Source organism: Humulus lupulus, chromosome 7 (genome assembly GCF_963169125.1).
Source record: "Humulus lupulus chromosome 7, drHumLupu1.1, whole genome shotgun sequence".
Taxonomy (NCBI): domain Eukaryota; kingdom Viridiplantae; phylum Streptophyta; class Magnoliopsida; order Rosales; family Cannabaceae; genus Humulus; species Humulus lupulus.
Window position 1 is genome coordinate 188,697,938 of NC_084799.1, and position 16,180 is coordinate 188,714,117.

Here is a 16,180-nt window from a genome sequence, read left to right on the forward strand (position 1 = left end):
GTTGGAATTGGGGTTGTTGGACGCTTGGGTTCGTCGAACTAGATGAGAGTCAAAGAGATGAGGGATGGTAGGTTGAGAAGCACAACTAAAAGGTAGAGTGGTAACTGGTGTTGAAGATGGCGTACTAAGATTCGGGATCTTCAGATTGAGATGTAGGCGGAGTGACCACACACTCGGGTTATTGGCAATCAAGGCTGTCAGGGGCTTTTGGGTTTGTTGAAGGTGCAGGTGGGGGACGAGATTAATGGGGAAACTAAAAGATCTTTTTATTGGTGCGAGAGGCTGTCAGGGGCCTTGGGTTTGTTAGAAGTGCAGGTGGGTGGCAAGGTTTAGGTGCAACGACATCTTTGAAACGTGATGATAAATTTAGATTTTGATTTTTAACTCTGATTTTGATTATGAAATTTGGATTTGAAATGTGATGATGAAATTTGGATTTAAAATGTAATGATAAATTTAGAGTTTTCTAGTTTAATTTTGGAGATTTTGTCTAACCGACAAGAAGAACAAGAAAAAGAAGAAGAAAAATTGTTTACGAATTTAGATTTGGGGTTTCTAAATCTAACTTTTGTTATAATTTAGATTGTAAAATTTATTTGATTAAACAAAATTATATTAGCTTTTAAGATATTTTTTATTTTAAAATCAATCTTATTCATGTTCTATTTCAAAATTGATCTTTAATTATTTAATTAATTAAAAAATTTGAAGGTATTTTGGTCATATTGAAAAATTATTTGACCAAATTGGGTTCATGGTACAATTTTGTTTTAGTTTACAAAACGTATAGTCTAAATTGTCATTTAACAAAATAAAAAATCCAATGGGTAGTTTTTGCACAGTACATGAGCGAAATTTATAGTTGCCTTACAAACAATATAAATATATGAATATGCATACCCCATACTAGAAGACCATTTAGTATGAAAAGTTGAAAACTTTCTAATTAATGAGAAAATTGAAAAAAGTAATGTAATTGTATAAAATTATATAAAATAGTTTTTTTTTAAGAATGTAAAATAGTATTTGATTGTGCATAATTTTTCACTTTTATTTAATTATGTGTGGTTCTATATACGTTCAAAGATGGGTTGTAGAATAAATCTCATAGAAATCACTAAGTTGTGTTTAAATAGAAACAAAACTTATATCACACAAATTAATAATGTGAGATTTTCCTTCCATTTTAAGATAACCTCCCGTACCGGCCCTAAAATCGGACATATAAAACTCGGTGCAATAAACAACACAATCACAAACCAAGAAAGAATATAATGTTTTAATATGTTATTTTATTTTATTTTATGAAAATATAATAATGAAAACACAATTGTGGTCCAAGCAAGTAGAAGCAAATAATATATATATATATATAAATATCAAACTGGGTGAGAAATTGAAGAGAGGGAGCATGACGGGTACGAGGGTACAAACATGTCATGATATCTGTGCATCGATACAGCATGGCTATTTGCACGAAAACCAAAGTCATTCTCACCATATATATTTATTATATTCTAATTATAACTTTAATTTATTAATTAACTTTAAATGTCTATATTTATTTATTTGTACACAAAGTAATGACCTATTCTTTATTAGCAGCATAAGTGATCTTAATAAAAACGAAAGAATGTGCTATCAGTTTGAATAAATTTTGGATAAAACTAAAACAAACAGAAAATGACAAAAATGGAGTTACAAAATGTAACCTTAGACGTAGATCGATGTAGATAATATAAAATAAATAGAACGAATTATACAAGTTTCTTTAAGTTATATTTAAATGGTGTTTTATACTTTTTTTTTGGGGAATGATTTTTATATTTTGATTTCAATTTCAATTAGAATTTAAAGTTTGACAAATGATAGACTGTGCGTCCCTTTCATTCTACTTTAGAGAAACTTCAACTCAAGAGTAAATTTTCATTAAACAAAATCTTGAAATTGAAAACATAAAGTGAAATTTCTAATTTTGGAAATACAAATTACTATCATCGCACAAACTGATAAAAAAAATTACCAAAAAATCCTGAAATAATTAGTAAGTCCCACATTTTTCCACAGAGTAAAGGTTCTAAATTAATTATTAAAATAAAATTAATTATACGCTTAAAAATAGTAACACTCCTCTTATCTCACTAAAAACATAATAACCCACTCCAAATTATATAAAAATAATTTTCCATTGATAAAATCTTTATTTATTAAAAAAAATACATAAATGGTAACTTATAAATCAAAACCTTCTCATCAAATACCATATTTTCTTTTCAAAACTTGCAGTTGGACATTAACTTTGTTTGGTCTGGCCCAAAAAGGAATCATATTTTCTCTCTCTTTCTCTCTTTTCTTGCCTTTAGTTTACTCTCTCTCTCTCTCTCTCTCTCTCTCTCTCACTTCAATTGGTGGCTTTCATTTGTTAACTGGGTTCGTCGTTGGTGCTATCTATAAAGGACTACCTTGGAGTAATATTAGATACCTGAGACTTGGGGTGTCTACAAATTACCAGTATAGAAAATAAAGGTAAAATTTTGTGAATAATTTTTCAAAACGTACATAGAAAATCTTGAAAAGATTTTTATTTTATTTTAACTTGGTACTTTTTCCAGGAATTATTTTCAGTTTTTTTTTTCCTTTTCTTTTTCCTTTATCAGCTTTCAAATGTTAACTTGTTGTTATTCATAATGGAGCAGTATATTATGATATCCATATCTTCTACTAATACGAACTAGTTAGGGTTGACCGTACTATCTTGTTGGTCCTCATGTGACTAGTACTATATATATAATTATAATATACCATAGTTTCCGTAATGTTTTGTTTAGATTTGGTTCACATGAGTGTTCATTGTGTAAATCGTAAAGTACCCATTGTTTTTATGCCTTTAATGATGTCCCAGAAGGGAGATTTGTTCTTCTCATCTGGGTAAGTTTGGTTTGATCTAGCTAATAGTACTAGTGGTTATATATATATAGACTTTTTATTGTTAGTTTTGTTTCAGATTAAATCAGAATATATAATGACGAGACAAAAAATAGAGATTAAGAAGATAGAAAATTTGACGGCAAGGCAGGTGACGTTTTCTAAGAGAAGGAGAGGGCTTTTCAAGAAGGCTTTAGAGCTTTCAACTCTTTGTGATGCTGAGATTGCTCTCATTGTGTTTTCAACTACTGGAAAGCTCTATGATTATGCCAGCTCAAGGTTTCTTCTTCTTCTTCTTCTTCTTCTTCTTCTTCTTCTTCTATATTTCTTTCTTTTTCATTTTTGGGCTTAATGACGGTAGAAACTTAAGCATATAATTATTGATTAATGGTGGATTAATTAACTGTTACAACAAGGTTTTGAAGCAGTGATTGTCTTGTCTTGTCTTGTATATTTATGTACCATTTATTAAGTTGTGACTTTTCATGTGATTAATTAATCTCCTCTCCTCCATGGTGTACTTGTCTATATATGTTGTGTTGTATTCCCAAGATTAGTACGTACTTTGATCTATTACTTTCTGATCTGAGAAATAAGAATGTTATCAATGCTGTTTTACTTTATTTTAGCTATTTATGATTTCAATCCCCACTGCTTCAGTTTTATATACTGTGCTTTATATAATTAAGCTGTATGAAGTTGATTATATATAAATATATGTTTGAATCTATATATATATAGTGAACTTAATGAGTTAGTTTGGTAACTACCCATATCTCTTATATAGTTAAGAATATAATTAAGGACATATAAGTATCTTATATGTTTTATGTTATGTACTATCTAATAAAGTTTAAGTTGATTATGATTTGTTTTTGCTAATAAGTGTCTGTATTAATTAAATTAGTACGCAACAAGTGATTGAAAGGCATAATTCCCATTCAGAAAATCCTCAAAAAGTGACCCAACCATCTGTTGATTTGCTTGAGGTACGTACATGACAACACACATATACACAGATATATATATATATAGTCATAATATAAAATTATAAGCACATACATCATTGTTTTCTACGTATACGTTCATCTAAAACAAATCTATGCATTATGCATATATAATGTTTAATTTACATTTATGCTTTTATACATAAAGATCATGTTAATTAGTTTGTATATATATACAGTTACTTGACTTCGTCATATTTATATACCACATTTTTATATATTCAGATACAACTGTTTACATGTATTAATACATCTATGATAGGAGCTAAACATGCATATTATATTTACATATACATGTACATTTACATAATACTTCTACTTTTGAGTATAGATTAAAATTACTCACCTTATACGAACCAGCATCATGAAACAGAAGTACATACATAAAAAAAAAACAAGTATAAATGTCAATAAAAATCCATCTAATTAGCAAGATAAACACAATATTTTAAGTGATTCAGCAAAATTGCATCTCTCTATACCCAAATCGCCATAATTTTGTAAACTCATTCTCTAATACAAATTAGTATAGTTACTCAAACCCATTCATATTAATGCATCTAAAAAATAAAAATTCTATATGTTGGTCTCTATTGTTATTTGTTGAAGCAACCCTTCTATATAGCTTGACTAATCCTTGATATATATCCTTTTAGAATGAAAGAAAACGATATGCATCACTGAGGAAGGAGCTTGAAAAAAAGACAAAGGAACTTAGGTGCGTACATATACACACACATGTGCATAGATAATTAAATATATATATATATATATATATAATCAACTAATAACTAATGTAAACACATACAGGTACATTAAGGGAGAAGACCTTCAAGAACTAAGCCTTGAAGAATTAAAGCAACTAGAAAAATTAGTTGAGAATAGCTTTAGCCGTGTCATTGAATTTAAGGTTTGATGATCCTTCTTATATATAGATATATACACATCAATTAATACATATATCATAATTTGTTTTTGATTATGCATGTTTCAGGATCAAAAGAGTCTAAAAGAGATTACATTTCTTCAAAAGAAGGTTAGATGCAACAGAACTTTTCATTTTTTAGTCTTGCTACGTGTCATCTCGCATGGTTTATGCAATCAACTTTATTTTCTTTACATTTGTCTTAAATCAAGTTTAGTCTATAAATTCACTCTTTCCTCAATCATTTCTTCCTCCCACCGACACTAGATGTTCATCATATTCTGATTGTAATCTACGCATTGATGGTCATCACTAAAAAGAAAACTTACATTTTTTGTCTTTCACTAGTTCAAATTCGTATTACAATGTTATTGAACTAGTTAATTTTTACATGGCACCAGATCCAAAATTATCACAAGATTATTCTTGATATTTTTCAAAAAGTGCTCCTCAAATTATTCTTGATATTTTTCAAAAATTCGAAGCTAAAAATATACCTTCACGCAACAATCACGGTATTATGAGAATTTTTCACGCATTGGTTTGGTTGTCATCAACTAGAGAAGAAAACTATATATTTTTTCTTTCCAACTAGTTCAGATTTGATAGAAGTATGGATGTTAGTTGTAGGAGAAGAGTTTATAGAATTAGATAATGAAAGGTTATATATGTATATAGAGTAAGGGTTTAATAAAATACATGGGTGAGTAATGTGTGATCTTATATGTTGGTTCATAGCCTCACATCTATTCGATGTTTGACACTTTAATAGCTAGGTTATGATCGGTTCCAAAATTCTAGCTCATTCAAGTTTATATAACCTTTGATACCAACAATACCAACACGATATGGTTACAAAATCTCCTTTTTTTTTTTATTTTTTTAAAAAAGCCCAACAACTAGTTAAGACCTTAGACGTTAGTTCCAAGCTTTTTGATCCAATCCCTACTTCCTAGAAAATTTTGATACCCAAATTATAACATATGAAAATAGTCATGTCAATTATGATGCTATATTATTGTCATATCTCACATCATTACTATGCCATCAACAATTTGTGTTCCGTGTTTAAACATCAGCAACTCGTCCTTGCCTTGGTCTTTTGCCTTACTAAGCTTGCTTCACCATTTAATCATTAATTAGAAACTCATCTTACCTATATGACTTTATGCTCTTTTAGCTAATAGATTCTCGTCCTCAAACTTTTTCTTCCAAATTTATGCACGTCTTTCTAGTAACCCTTTCGGACTATCATCTTGTAGCCTGTTTGGTTCTCCATCAATTTTTGGACAACATAATAATGACATTAACAATTCTTTTGTTTCCAAAAACATTTTTGTAGCACAACCCCTTTGGTTCACATACAAGAAAACTGGTGTTTTTGGTGCTACTTAATCTTCACCCTTTCCATCCACCACAACATTTAGGTGCTTCATCTTCATTAACTTCTGGAAGTTCGACACTTTCTTTTGTAGCACAACCCTTTGGTTTGTTAATTAAGAAGGAGTTCCATTTTTGGGTGGCATGTCAATTGGTATTTTTGTGCTATACTCTAGTTAATCTTCACCCTTTTCATTCCCCACAAACTTTTGTCGCTTCATCTTCAACAACTTTTGGAAGTTTAACACACCTTTTTTTGGAGAAACTTTTTGGTTTATCATCGACGTTTGTTGGATCTTCTATATTCAGTCAAAAGCCTACTTTTGGTGCTTGTGCATTGTTGCCTTTGCTACAAATTTGCTCATCCCACTACTTTTTTTTAATCTGCCATCCAAACTCAACTTGGTTTTTAACCAACATCTTGAGTTTGAGGGTGGATTTTAGCTTAGTTTATGCAAGCAACCTATATTTTTTTAAAAAAAAATTAAGCAAGCTCGGTCCATATATTCTCACTCTTTCTTCCTTGCATCAAACACTTTTCCCATATTTTCTCATTGTAACCAATATATACATCAAATTTTGTACAAGGTCTATAAATATCTCTCAAATATAGTGTAATCTTTGCTCATTTAACAAACAAATTCGTTCATTCGAGTTTCTATGTACACTAACTAGGCATTCGACAATGAAAGCATACATGTGTATGTAGTACATGCATACATGTGGCCAATTTAAGAGTAACAATATATTTGATGGTAAATGCTACAACTGTGGGAAGAAGGGCCACATTGCTAAAAATTGTTGGTCCAAGAAGAAAACAGCATAGGGCAATGTAGTCACATCAAACGTAGGATGAGCAAGCGATGAAGAATGGGACGCTGAAGCATCTTTCGCTGTGGAGGAAGGAGAATTAGCTCTAGCAGTTACTGTTCCTGGACCAATCGACTACAATAATGATTGGATAATTGACTCTGGCTACTCAAATCATATGACAGGGGACAAAGAGAAGTTGCAAAACATGACCGAGTACAAAGGTGGTCGCGTGGTAGTGACAGCCAACAACTCAAGATTACCGATTGCCCATATCAGTAAAACAAAAATAGTGCCACGATTCAGTTTACAGGAAGTATCACTCCAGGATGTCTACCATGTACCTGGAATGAAGAAAAACTTACTGTCAGTAGCGCAACTTACGACATCAGGACACCACGTCATATTCGGTCCTCATGATGTCAAGATATATCAATACCTTAAGATCTCTGGAACACCGATGATGAAAAGGTGACATTTAGAGTTTGTCTATGTAATGTCAGCAGAGTCTGCTTATGTAGGCAAGACTCGAAAGAACGAAACAACAGCTTTATGGCATGCAAGGCTAGGACATGTCAGTTATCATAACTCAAGGTGATGATAAAGAAATCTATGCTGAAGGGTCTTCCTCAACTTGGAGTTAAAACAGAGACTGTATGTGCTGGCTGCCAATACGGTAAGGCACATCAATTACCGTATGAAGACTCAAAGTTCAAAGCCAAAGCATCGTTGGAGCTAGTCCATTCTGACGTATTCGGGCGAGTCAAGCAACCATCAATCAGCGGCATGCGGTACATGGTTACATTCATTGACGACTTCTCGCGGTACGTATGGGTGTTCTTTATAAAAGAAAAGTCCGAAACTTTTTCAAAATTTAGATAATTCAAAGAAATAGTCGAAGGATAAGTTGGCAAGAAAATTCAATGTCTGGGAACAGATAATGGCGGTGAATACACATCAGATGAATTTTCTCAGTACCTACAAGAGTGCTGCATACGCCATCAATTCACATGTGCCAATACACCATAATAGAATGGAGTAGCTGAGAGGAAGAATCGACACCTTGCAGAGACATGTAGAAGCATGCTACATGTGAAGAATGTTCCAGGAAGATTTTGGGCAGAAGGTATGAAGACAGGAGCTCATGTGATCAATATACTTCCCCAAGCAAAGTTAGGGTTCGTTTCACCCTTTGAGAAACTGTGGGGTTGTAAACCTGCAGTAAGTTACTTTCGAGTGTTTGGCTGTGTATGCTACGTGTTCATGCCAAGTCATCTACGTAGCAAATTTGACAAGAAGGCAATTCGATGTATCTTTGTGGGATACGATAGCCAAAGGAAAGGGTGGAAGTGCTGCAATCCTAATAATGGAAAATGTTATATGTCAAGGAATGTGGTATTTGATGAAGCCTCATCATGGTGGTCACCATAAAAAGAAGAGTTACCAGATTCTAGAGAAATTGAAGACAATTTGCAAAAGAAGATGGGGGAGCAAATTGTTGAGCTACATTCGACTCCAAAAATGGATGAAGAAAAAGAAAGTGAGGAAGACAACGAAGAGGCAACACAAAGTCCCTGACAAACAGGAGTGCATCAAAGAGCAGCAGACGATGCAATTGATATTTAACCTGAAGAAGTAAGCCCACAACCTCGGAGATCAACAACAGCACGGAAGTCGAATCCTAAGTATGCTAATGCTGCTGTAGCCGAAGAAGAAAATTTTAGAGAACCAGATACATATGAAGAAGTGTCCCAGAATATCAAATGGATAGAAGCTATGAAAGAAGAGATAAGTGCTCTAGAGAAAAATCAAACTTGGGAGCTGGTGCCAAAACCAAAGAAAGTAAAACCCATTTCCTGCAAATGGGTATACAAGGTAAAAACTCGTCCTAATGGATCGATTGAGAGATATAAAGCCCGGTTAGTAGCTCGTGGATTCTCTCAACAGTAAGGGCTAGAATATGATGAGACATTCAGCCCAGTTGCCAAGATTACAACAGTACGAGTCCTGCTGGCACTTGCAGCATGTAAAGACTGGAGACTATGGCAGATGGATGTGAAGAACGCCTTTCTACATGGAGAGCTAGATCGAAAAATATACATGGTCCAACCAAGAGGATTTGAGGATAAAGTTCATCCTAAGTATGTTTGTAAACTGAAAAAGGTGATCTATGGATTGAAGCAGGCTCCAAGAGCATGGTATGGTAAGATTGCTGAGTTCTTAGTGGAGAGTGGATATGTCATGGCACGTGCAGATTCAAGCTTATTTGTTAAAGTAAAGGAAGCAAAGATCGCAGTTGTTTTGGTATATGTTGATGACCTCATCATCACTGGCGATGATGAAGCAGAAATTTGCCAAATAAAGGAGAACCTGTCAATTTGCTTTCAAATAAAGGAACTTGGAGAATTGAAACACTTCCTTGGATTAGAAGTTGGCCGAACTAAGGAAGGTTTATTTCTCTGTCAACAAAAGTACGCAAGAGATTTATTGCAAAGGTTTGGAATGCTCGAGTGCAAGCCCATCTCAACACCTATGGAAGCTAATGCCAAGTTATGCGCGCATGAAGGGAAGGACTTGCAAGATAGAGCAATGTGCCGACAGCTGGTTGGTAGTCTAATTTATCTAACATTGACTCGACCAGATATCTCGTATGCAGTTGGTGTAGCAAGTCGGTATATGCAACACCCAAAGAAACCTCATTCGGAAGCAGTGCGACGAATGCTGAGGTATGTCAAAGATACCATTAACTATGGTCTCTTATATAAGACAGATGACGAGGTTAAGATAGTTGGATATTGTGATGCTGATTATGCTGGAGATCATGATACCCGTCGATCAACTACTGGGTATGTATTCAAGCTTGGATCTGGAGCTATATCTTGGTGTAGCAAAAGGCAACCAACAATGTCCTTGTCAACCACTGAAGCAGAATATAGAGCAGCAGTAATGGCAGCTTAGGAAAGTATGTGGTTGATGCAACTAATGAAGGATCTACACCAATCTACAGACAATGCAATGCCGCTTTATTGTGATAATTAGTCAGCTATTCGCTTAGCAGAAAATTCAGTATTTCATGCAAGGACAAAGCACGTGGAAGTGCATTATCATTTTCTGAGAGAAAAAGTGCTTCAAGAAGAAATAGAGATGCAGCAAATCAACACAGATGATCAAGTTGCTGACATATTCACCAAAGGACTAAGCACAATCAAGTTTTTGAAATTCAGAACTCAACTAAACCTCGTCAAACGAGAAGAAGCTTAGAGATTCGGTAATGAGGGGAAGTGTTAAAAGTCATTACCGTATCTAGAATGCTCTAGAGTTCTAGAATGTTCTAGAATATACTAGGAAGAACATAGAACATTCTAGAAAACTCTTGAAGAAACTTAGAACTAATTAGACAATATATAGAGAGTTTTAGAATCATTTAGAAAAAGTTAGAAATTAGTTAAATAAATTATAAAGTTAGAAAATTCTAGAAAGATTTGAATGTTTCCTTTGTAGCCTATAAATACAAATGTAATGTGTGTCCAAGGTAGTAGCAAAGTGAGTGTCCCAAAAGTGTGAGTCTAAGTAAGTATTATATAAGTGTGTCTAAAAAGAGTATGAGAGAAATTGCTAAGTGAGTTCTCCAAAACAAAGTGTGTAAGTGTTTAGAGTGTGTTGTGAGAAAATATTGTATTCAAGTCTTGATGTAATTACTTTTGTAATAATAAAGTAATTACGTTTTCACGTGTTGTGGTGTTCAACAATGTATCTCTAACACGCTCTGTTAATCCTCATCTTTAACTATAATAGCATAGATGCATATATGTATATATATATATATATATGCATAGATGTATATATCTGGTTTGGTCTTGTTTATATATTCTGGAGAATAGAGAAATATATATACTATTTCGTTACTAAGTAGTAGTGTACATGTGAAAGAAGCTAGCTATCTTCATAGCTTATGCTTACTGAATCCTAAAGTCAAAATAGCAGGAGAGGAATGATGCATTAATTTTCAGGAGACGAATAACGTTACATTCATGATCTCGGAGTGTTGATAATTATAAGGATGTGTATATATATAAAATATAGAATTTAGAATTTTAATTTTTCTTCTTCTTGATTGTAAAACATTATTGTTGGTTTATGCAAGTCTGATTGCTACTTAAGTATTGTTTACCTAGATTTTTATTACTGAACTCTAGTTGTTAAGATCGATTTGAATGAATGCAAGATAAGAATTGTTTAGTTCGGTGTAAACACCAACTTCATTGGAACTTGTCTAGATTTGAAGCAATCAACTAATTAGTAATTAACTGTTTTTAAAAATTAGATTTACAAACACAAAGTAAAATAAAAAATCTGTGTTCAACAACTCTTCTTACAAATACTTAAATGGATTATCATCTTTATATGATGAGCATCCCGCTCAAACATCACACATAGTGCAGAACCAGATTTTATAGTGGCCAGGATTATAGCAGGTAGGAAGAGGGATTGAACCTTTGTCTATCTCAATAAAAGAAGAATTGTGGAACCACTTAGGTTAAGCCAAGACCACCATAACTCTTTTTAATTTAGAGAGGGCTTAAGGACTAAATTTTTTAATTTTGCAAAGTTTTCTTAAAAAGAGATATTAAAATAATCATGAATCTTTTTTTTAAATATATATATATATATTTATAGATATAGGCTTTACAGCTGCATTTTCACCAAGAGCAAAAATAAATGAACCTTCCCAAACCACAGTTAGAAATAATTAGAATGAAAAAGGTTTTGTAATTCACAATGAAATATGACAGCTATTTATATTAACAAGTGACTTGTTCATAAACCAACTATCTGAGAATGAAGATTTTGTGGAATATATAAGAGTTTAAAGTGTATAGATACATAGTGTCCTAGCAGACTTGATTCATCCTCACATTCAAGTAATAGAATAGTTATGAGTAATGCCACCCACACTCAAAATCTTTTGTCATGTATTCATGTTATTAGTTGTGGTGTAAAATATGAGTGTCCTCCTTAAATATTTAACATGCATCAAATTTTTATTGAACCGAGTAATTAAATTTGTGCTCATTCTTACTTTTCTTGCTCAATAACTTGGCATATTTCACAACATAAACAAGTGTATTTAATTACTCATTTAGGTGTACTTACGAAGAAGCTGAAAAGTCTCAAACAATTCTCTATCACAAAAAATATCTCATTTTTCTTTCTTTGCTATTATTAATAATAATCTCCATTAATTATATGTGAAGGGAATCAAGCTACTGGAAGATAACCACCGATTACAACAGGTAATTAATACTATACACACACTCCTTTGTTTTTCTTGCTCTGCTAGCTATTATTAATAATCTTCTTGTATTTGATGTTGTGTATTATTTTGTTTGAGAATTGCTAATGGGCATTAGTAGTGCCCAACATGACAAGAAGATGACGTATCACTATTGATGCAATTCAATATTGGATCCTACATATTTTAATTTAATAAGTATTATAGGGTATCACTAACCAATTATGAGGTATCACTTCGTATGATATTGGTCACTTTAAAGTGCCAAATAGCAATATTAATTTTGTTTAGGTCCTTATTAATTCGGTTCCAGATATAGCTTCAAGAATCTCTTTTTAATATTAATAATAATATTTCATTAGAATTAATTATTAATGGTAGAGGTTAATATTTTCTATGACAGAAAACAAATGTGGCAAAAGTTGGAGATGCATTTGAGAAAAGCTTAATTGACTCAACCTCAAATAATAATATGTTCAATACAGAGAATTCTGCTCCTCAACCTGATCAAGATCATCATCATCATCATCATCATCATGGCTCCTCAGATACTACTCTCAAACTGGGGTAAGTAATTTGTAAATTATTAATTCAATCTCATATCACATTTCAAATATTATTAAAAGAGTATAACTAACAAGAGAAGCAGGAAAGTTACGTCAAAATGATACTTTCAATAGTTTAGACACCAAATAAATAAATATATATATATAAATATATATTTTATATGAGCAATAATTTGGAGAATTTTTTTAATCTAAACTTTACACATAATTTGACTTATTTATTAACCATAATTAATTAAAATAAACATTTTTTTTAAAAGGAGAGCTACATTTATAATTACACTCGTATATTTCCATATTACATTTGAGTTGTACGCCATTTTTATATATTCAAACAATAATAAAAATATACATCATTTATTAAAAATTCAAAAATTTAAATTATAAATATTATTTTTCTAAATAAAATAAATAATTAAATAAAAAATATAGGTGATTAATACAATTTCAAGTATAAATTTATGAAAAATTAATAAAAAAATACAATAAATTTTCTTTTTATATTATATAACTAATTTTTTAAGTGAATATTTTTAAATGTTGTGTTACATAATTTTTAGATTTAACTCAATATAAATAATAAAAAAAATAGAGTTTAAATCTATTAGAATTGGGTACTAAGTAAAACTTAAATTTTATAAGTAGAACTAATAAAAAATCATTTTAGTTAAAGATATGTAATAATATTTTTTAACAAAAAAAAATAGTGTTATTATATATTTGTGTGTAAATGTCACTTTTCTTTCCAATATCATTTTGTAAAATAGTTTGTTGATATATATATATATATATGAGAATTCTTTTATAGGGCTTCATTTTCTCAACCCGTAAACAGTTTTCGGCGCGATTTTTTATGACCGTGTATATTGTAGCTATTTAGAGCATCCTGCAAATTTTCAGAAAATTCTGAATAGTTTACAATACCGAAAACTAGGTTCAAACATGTTGCACGCGTGACTAATTTTTTTTATGCGAGTGGAAAACAACATGTTTGAATCTAGTTTTCGGTACTGTAAACTATTCGGAATTTTCTAAAAATTTGCAAGATGCTCTAAATAGCTATAATATACATGGTCATAAAAAAAAATCGCGCCGAAAATTGTTCACGGGTCAAGAAACACTGAGAGTCCTACCGGTAAGACTTAAAGTGAAACCCTTATAAAATAATTGTCCTATATATATAAATATATATATTTTGTAAAATAACACGCTTAATATATTTTTGTTTAAGTACTCTATGCGTCAAAAAATATAATAGAAGATTTTTATAATTAAAGATTATTTTGCAGAGAATTGAGCAGTGGTTTCTATGATATGCTTGTTTTTTTTTTATATTAACACGTTTTTATTTTTAAATTATAACCAAAAGACCCTTGAATCATTCTTATAAATTTTGTTTTTTCCTTCAAAAAACCACATTTATTTTTAAACTTTATCATATAACCTCTCACAATTTATATTTTCAATAAAAGTTACATATGTAATTTATACTAGTAATCTCTTAGCTAAAAATATTTAACAAGGAGCTCTCCAACAAAAAATATTTTCGTCCGACACTTGTAAAATAAGTCATTCTGAAATATATAATCATAATTAGAATGGACTAGTTGCAAAATATCCTATTTATTAATTCACCATCTATTTTCTACAGTAGTCTTTGAAAACTTATCTCTAAAAATAGCTTATTAAAGCTAAAAATATATTTTATTGAAATATTCAATTAAGTTTTCAAAAGAACTTTTAAGGGTTTAAAAGTTGTCAACCACACAAGTGCTTTTCAGAAGTTGTGTCAACCACATTAGTTATTTTAATTAAGTGAAAGAAATTGTGTATGAACATTTAAATTTTAGGTTAACATTTCTAGTAATAATTATATATACAGAAAGAGAGTGTGTGTGAAAGGAACATTGTTTTTTTTTTTTTTAATCTTTTATCTTAAATTTTTACAAGAGATAAAAGAATAAAAAAAAATAAAAAGGACTAATTTGGAATCGGATGTGGTTTGACAATCTGTCATATTAATACTAATTAGACTATATATGTAAATTTTGTGTTAAATTTAATACAAAAAATAAATTAATATTATATTTTGTTCAATATTTGTAATTATATTCCAATGCACCAGATGCAATTTAACACAAAAAATCAATAATTAATTAAATATTTATTAAAAACATATAAAAATTATTTTATTTTTATTTTTTACTGTTCAAATTATGTATTCCAAAAAATTTGTTACTAAAAAATAAATAAAAGATAATATATAGTTGATCATTAATTGTCAATTACTTAATTATAATAATCAATGATAATATAGTAAATAAAAAAATATAAATGTGTCAAATTTGACTTGTGTTATATTTTGGATTAAATTTAGCACCATTTTTATTATGTGTCAATTCTGATATTTTGTAAAATGTGCTAAGTATATCGTTAAACCAACTTTTTGACACTCTTTAAAAATGCTGAGTGTTGATGCTCTTAAATTGTAAGTGAAAAAAAATTGTATATCAACATTTAAATTTTTTTAATCATTACTTGTATTTATAGAGAGTAGAAAGGACATTTAGTTTTTACAAGACCGATAAGAGGTACATACAAATAGAGAAAAGTAATGAGTTGGTGGCAGGCGAAATAAGACTACTATATTGCACTTTGTCACAAAAATAGAATCCAATAAGCAAAACCTCAAAGTACTATACTTTTTTACATGCCAATATATACATATGCTGTATGCTTTATATTCTGTCTGAAATAGTTTATTAATTGACAAAAAAAAACTATTTTTATATAAAAAATATCGTCCTTAATTACGGGTACATTTTTTCCTTCATTTATTGCAGGTTACCGTTCCCCAATTGAAGTTTAAAGGCAGGTCATCAGTAGTTGTATGTAGTTAGATTTTTTATTATGAGAGCTGAGGCTTTCAGATGCTGATTAAAAGTGTTTAGTGTAATTAATTTCATTTGAAATAAGACAAGTGTAATAAAATATGTTGCCAAATATATCTTATATTTTCTATCATTTATAATGCTGAAAAAAAGGGAATATACTTATTTTGTACCTTATATTTTTGCAAAGTATTATTTTAGTACCCTCTGTTTTCAATAATGCTCATATAGTACTTTGTATTTTAAAATCATACATATTTGGTACCCTAAACTCAGATTTTATAGATAAAATTTTGTCAATATGATCATGTTGACCCAAACTCTTAAGTCTCATTGTTTTGATGATTAACAAATATTTTATTATTATTTTTTACTAAGTATTT

General features: G+C 30.5%; 1 protein-coding gene across 2 annotated transcripts; it reads left to right on the top strand.

Annotated features, from left to right (window-relative positions):
- Positions 1 to 2,287: 2,287 nt before the first annotated feature.
- Positions 2,288 to 15,974, top strand: LOC133788949 (MADS-box protein SVP-like). Of its 2 annotated transcripts, none has more exons than XM_062226625.1 (9): positions 2,288 to 2,526; positions 3,005 to 3,204; positions 3,833 to 3,914; positions 4,589 to 4,650; positions 4,743 to 4,842; positions 4,927 to 4,968; positions 12,303 to 12,341; positions 12,744 to 12,907; positions 15,750 to 15,974. In XM_062226625.1, the coding sequence occupies exons 2-9, from the start codon at positions 3,023 to 3,025 to the stop codon at positions 15,766 to 15,768; spliced, it is 690 nt and encodes a 229-aa protein (XP_062082609.1). In that variant the 5' UTR covers positions 2,288 to 2,526; positions 3,005 to 3,022; the 3' UTR covers positions 15,769 to 15,974. The 2 variants fall into 2 exon arrangements, with proteins under 2 accessions (XP_062082609.1, XP_062082610.1); XM_062226626.1 differs by lacking the exon at positions 2,288 to 2,526 and adding an exon at positions 2,671 to 2,928.
- The last annotated feature ends 206 nt before the right edge of the window (positions 15,975 to 16,180 follow it).

Excerpts from the sequence above, each read along its gene's own strand:
- LOC133788949 (XM_062226625.1), top strand. The coding sequence starts at position 3,023 with ATGACGAGACAAAAAATAGAGATTAAGAAGATAGAAAATTTGACGGCA. Across the intron at positions 3,205-3,832 it reads TATGATTATGCCAGCTCAAG|TACGCAACAAGTGATTGAAA; the intron begins GTTTCTTCTTCT and ends TAATTAAATTAG. Across the intron at positions 12,342-12,743 it reads ATAACCACCGATTACAACAG|AAAACAAATGTGGCAAAAGT; the intron begins GTAATTAATACT and ends TTTCTATGACAG.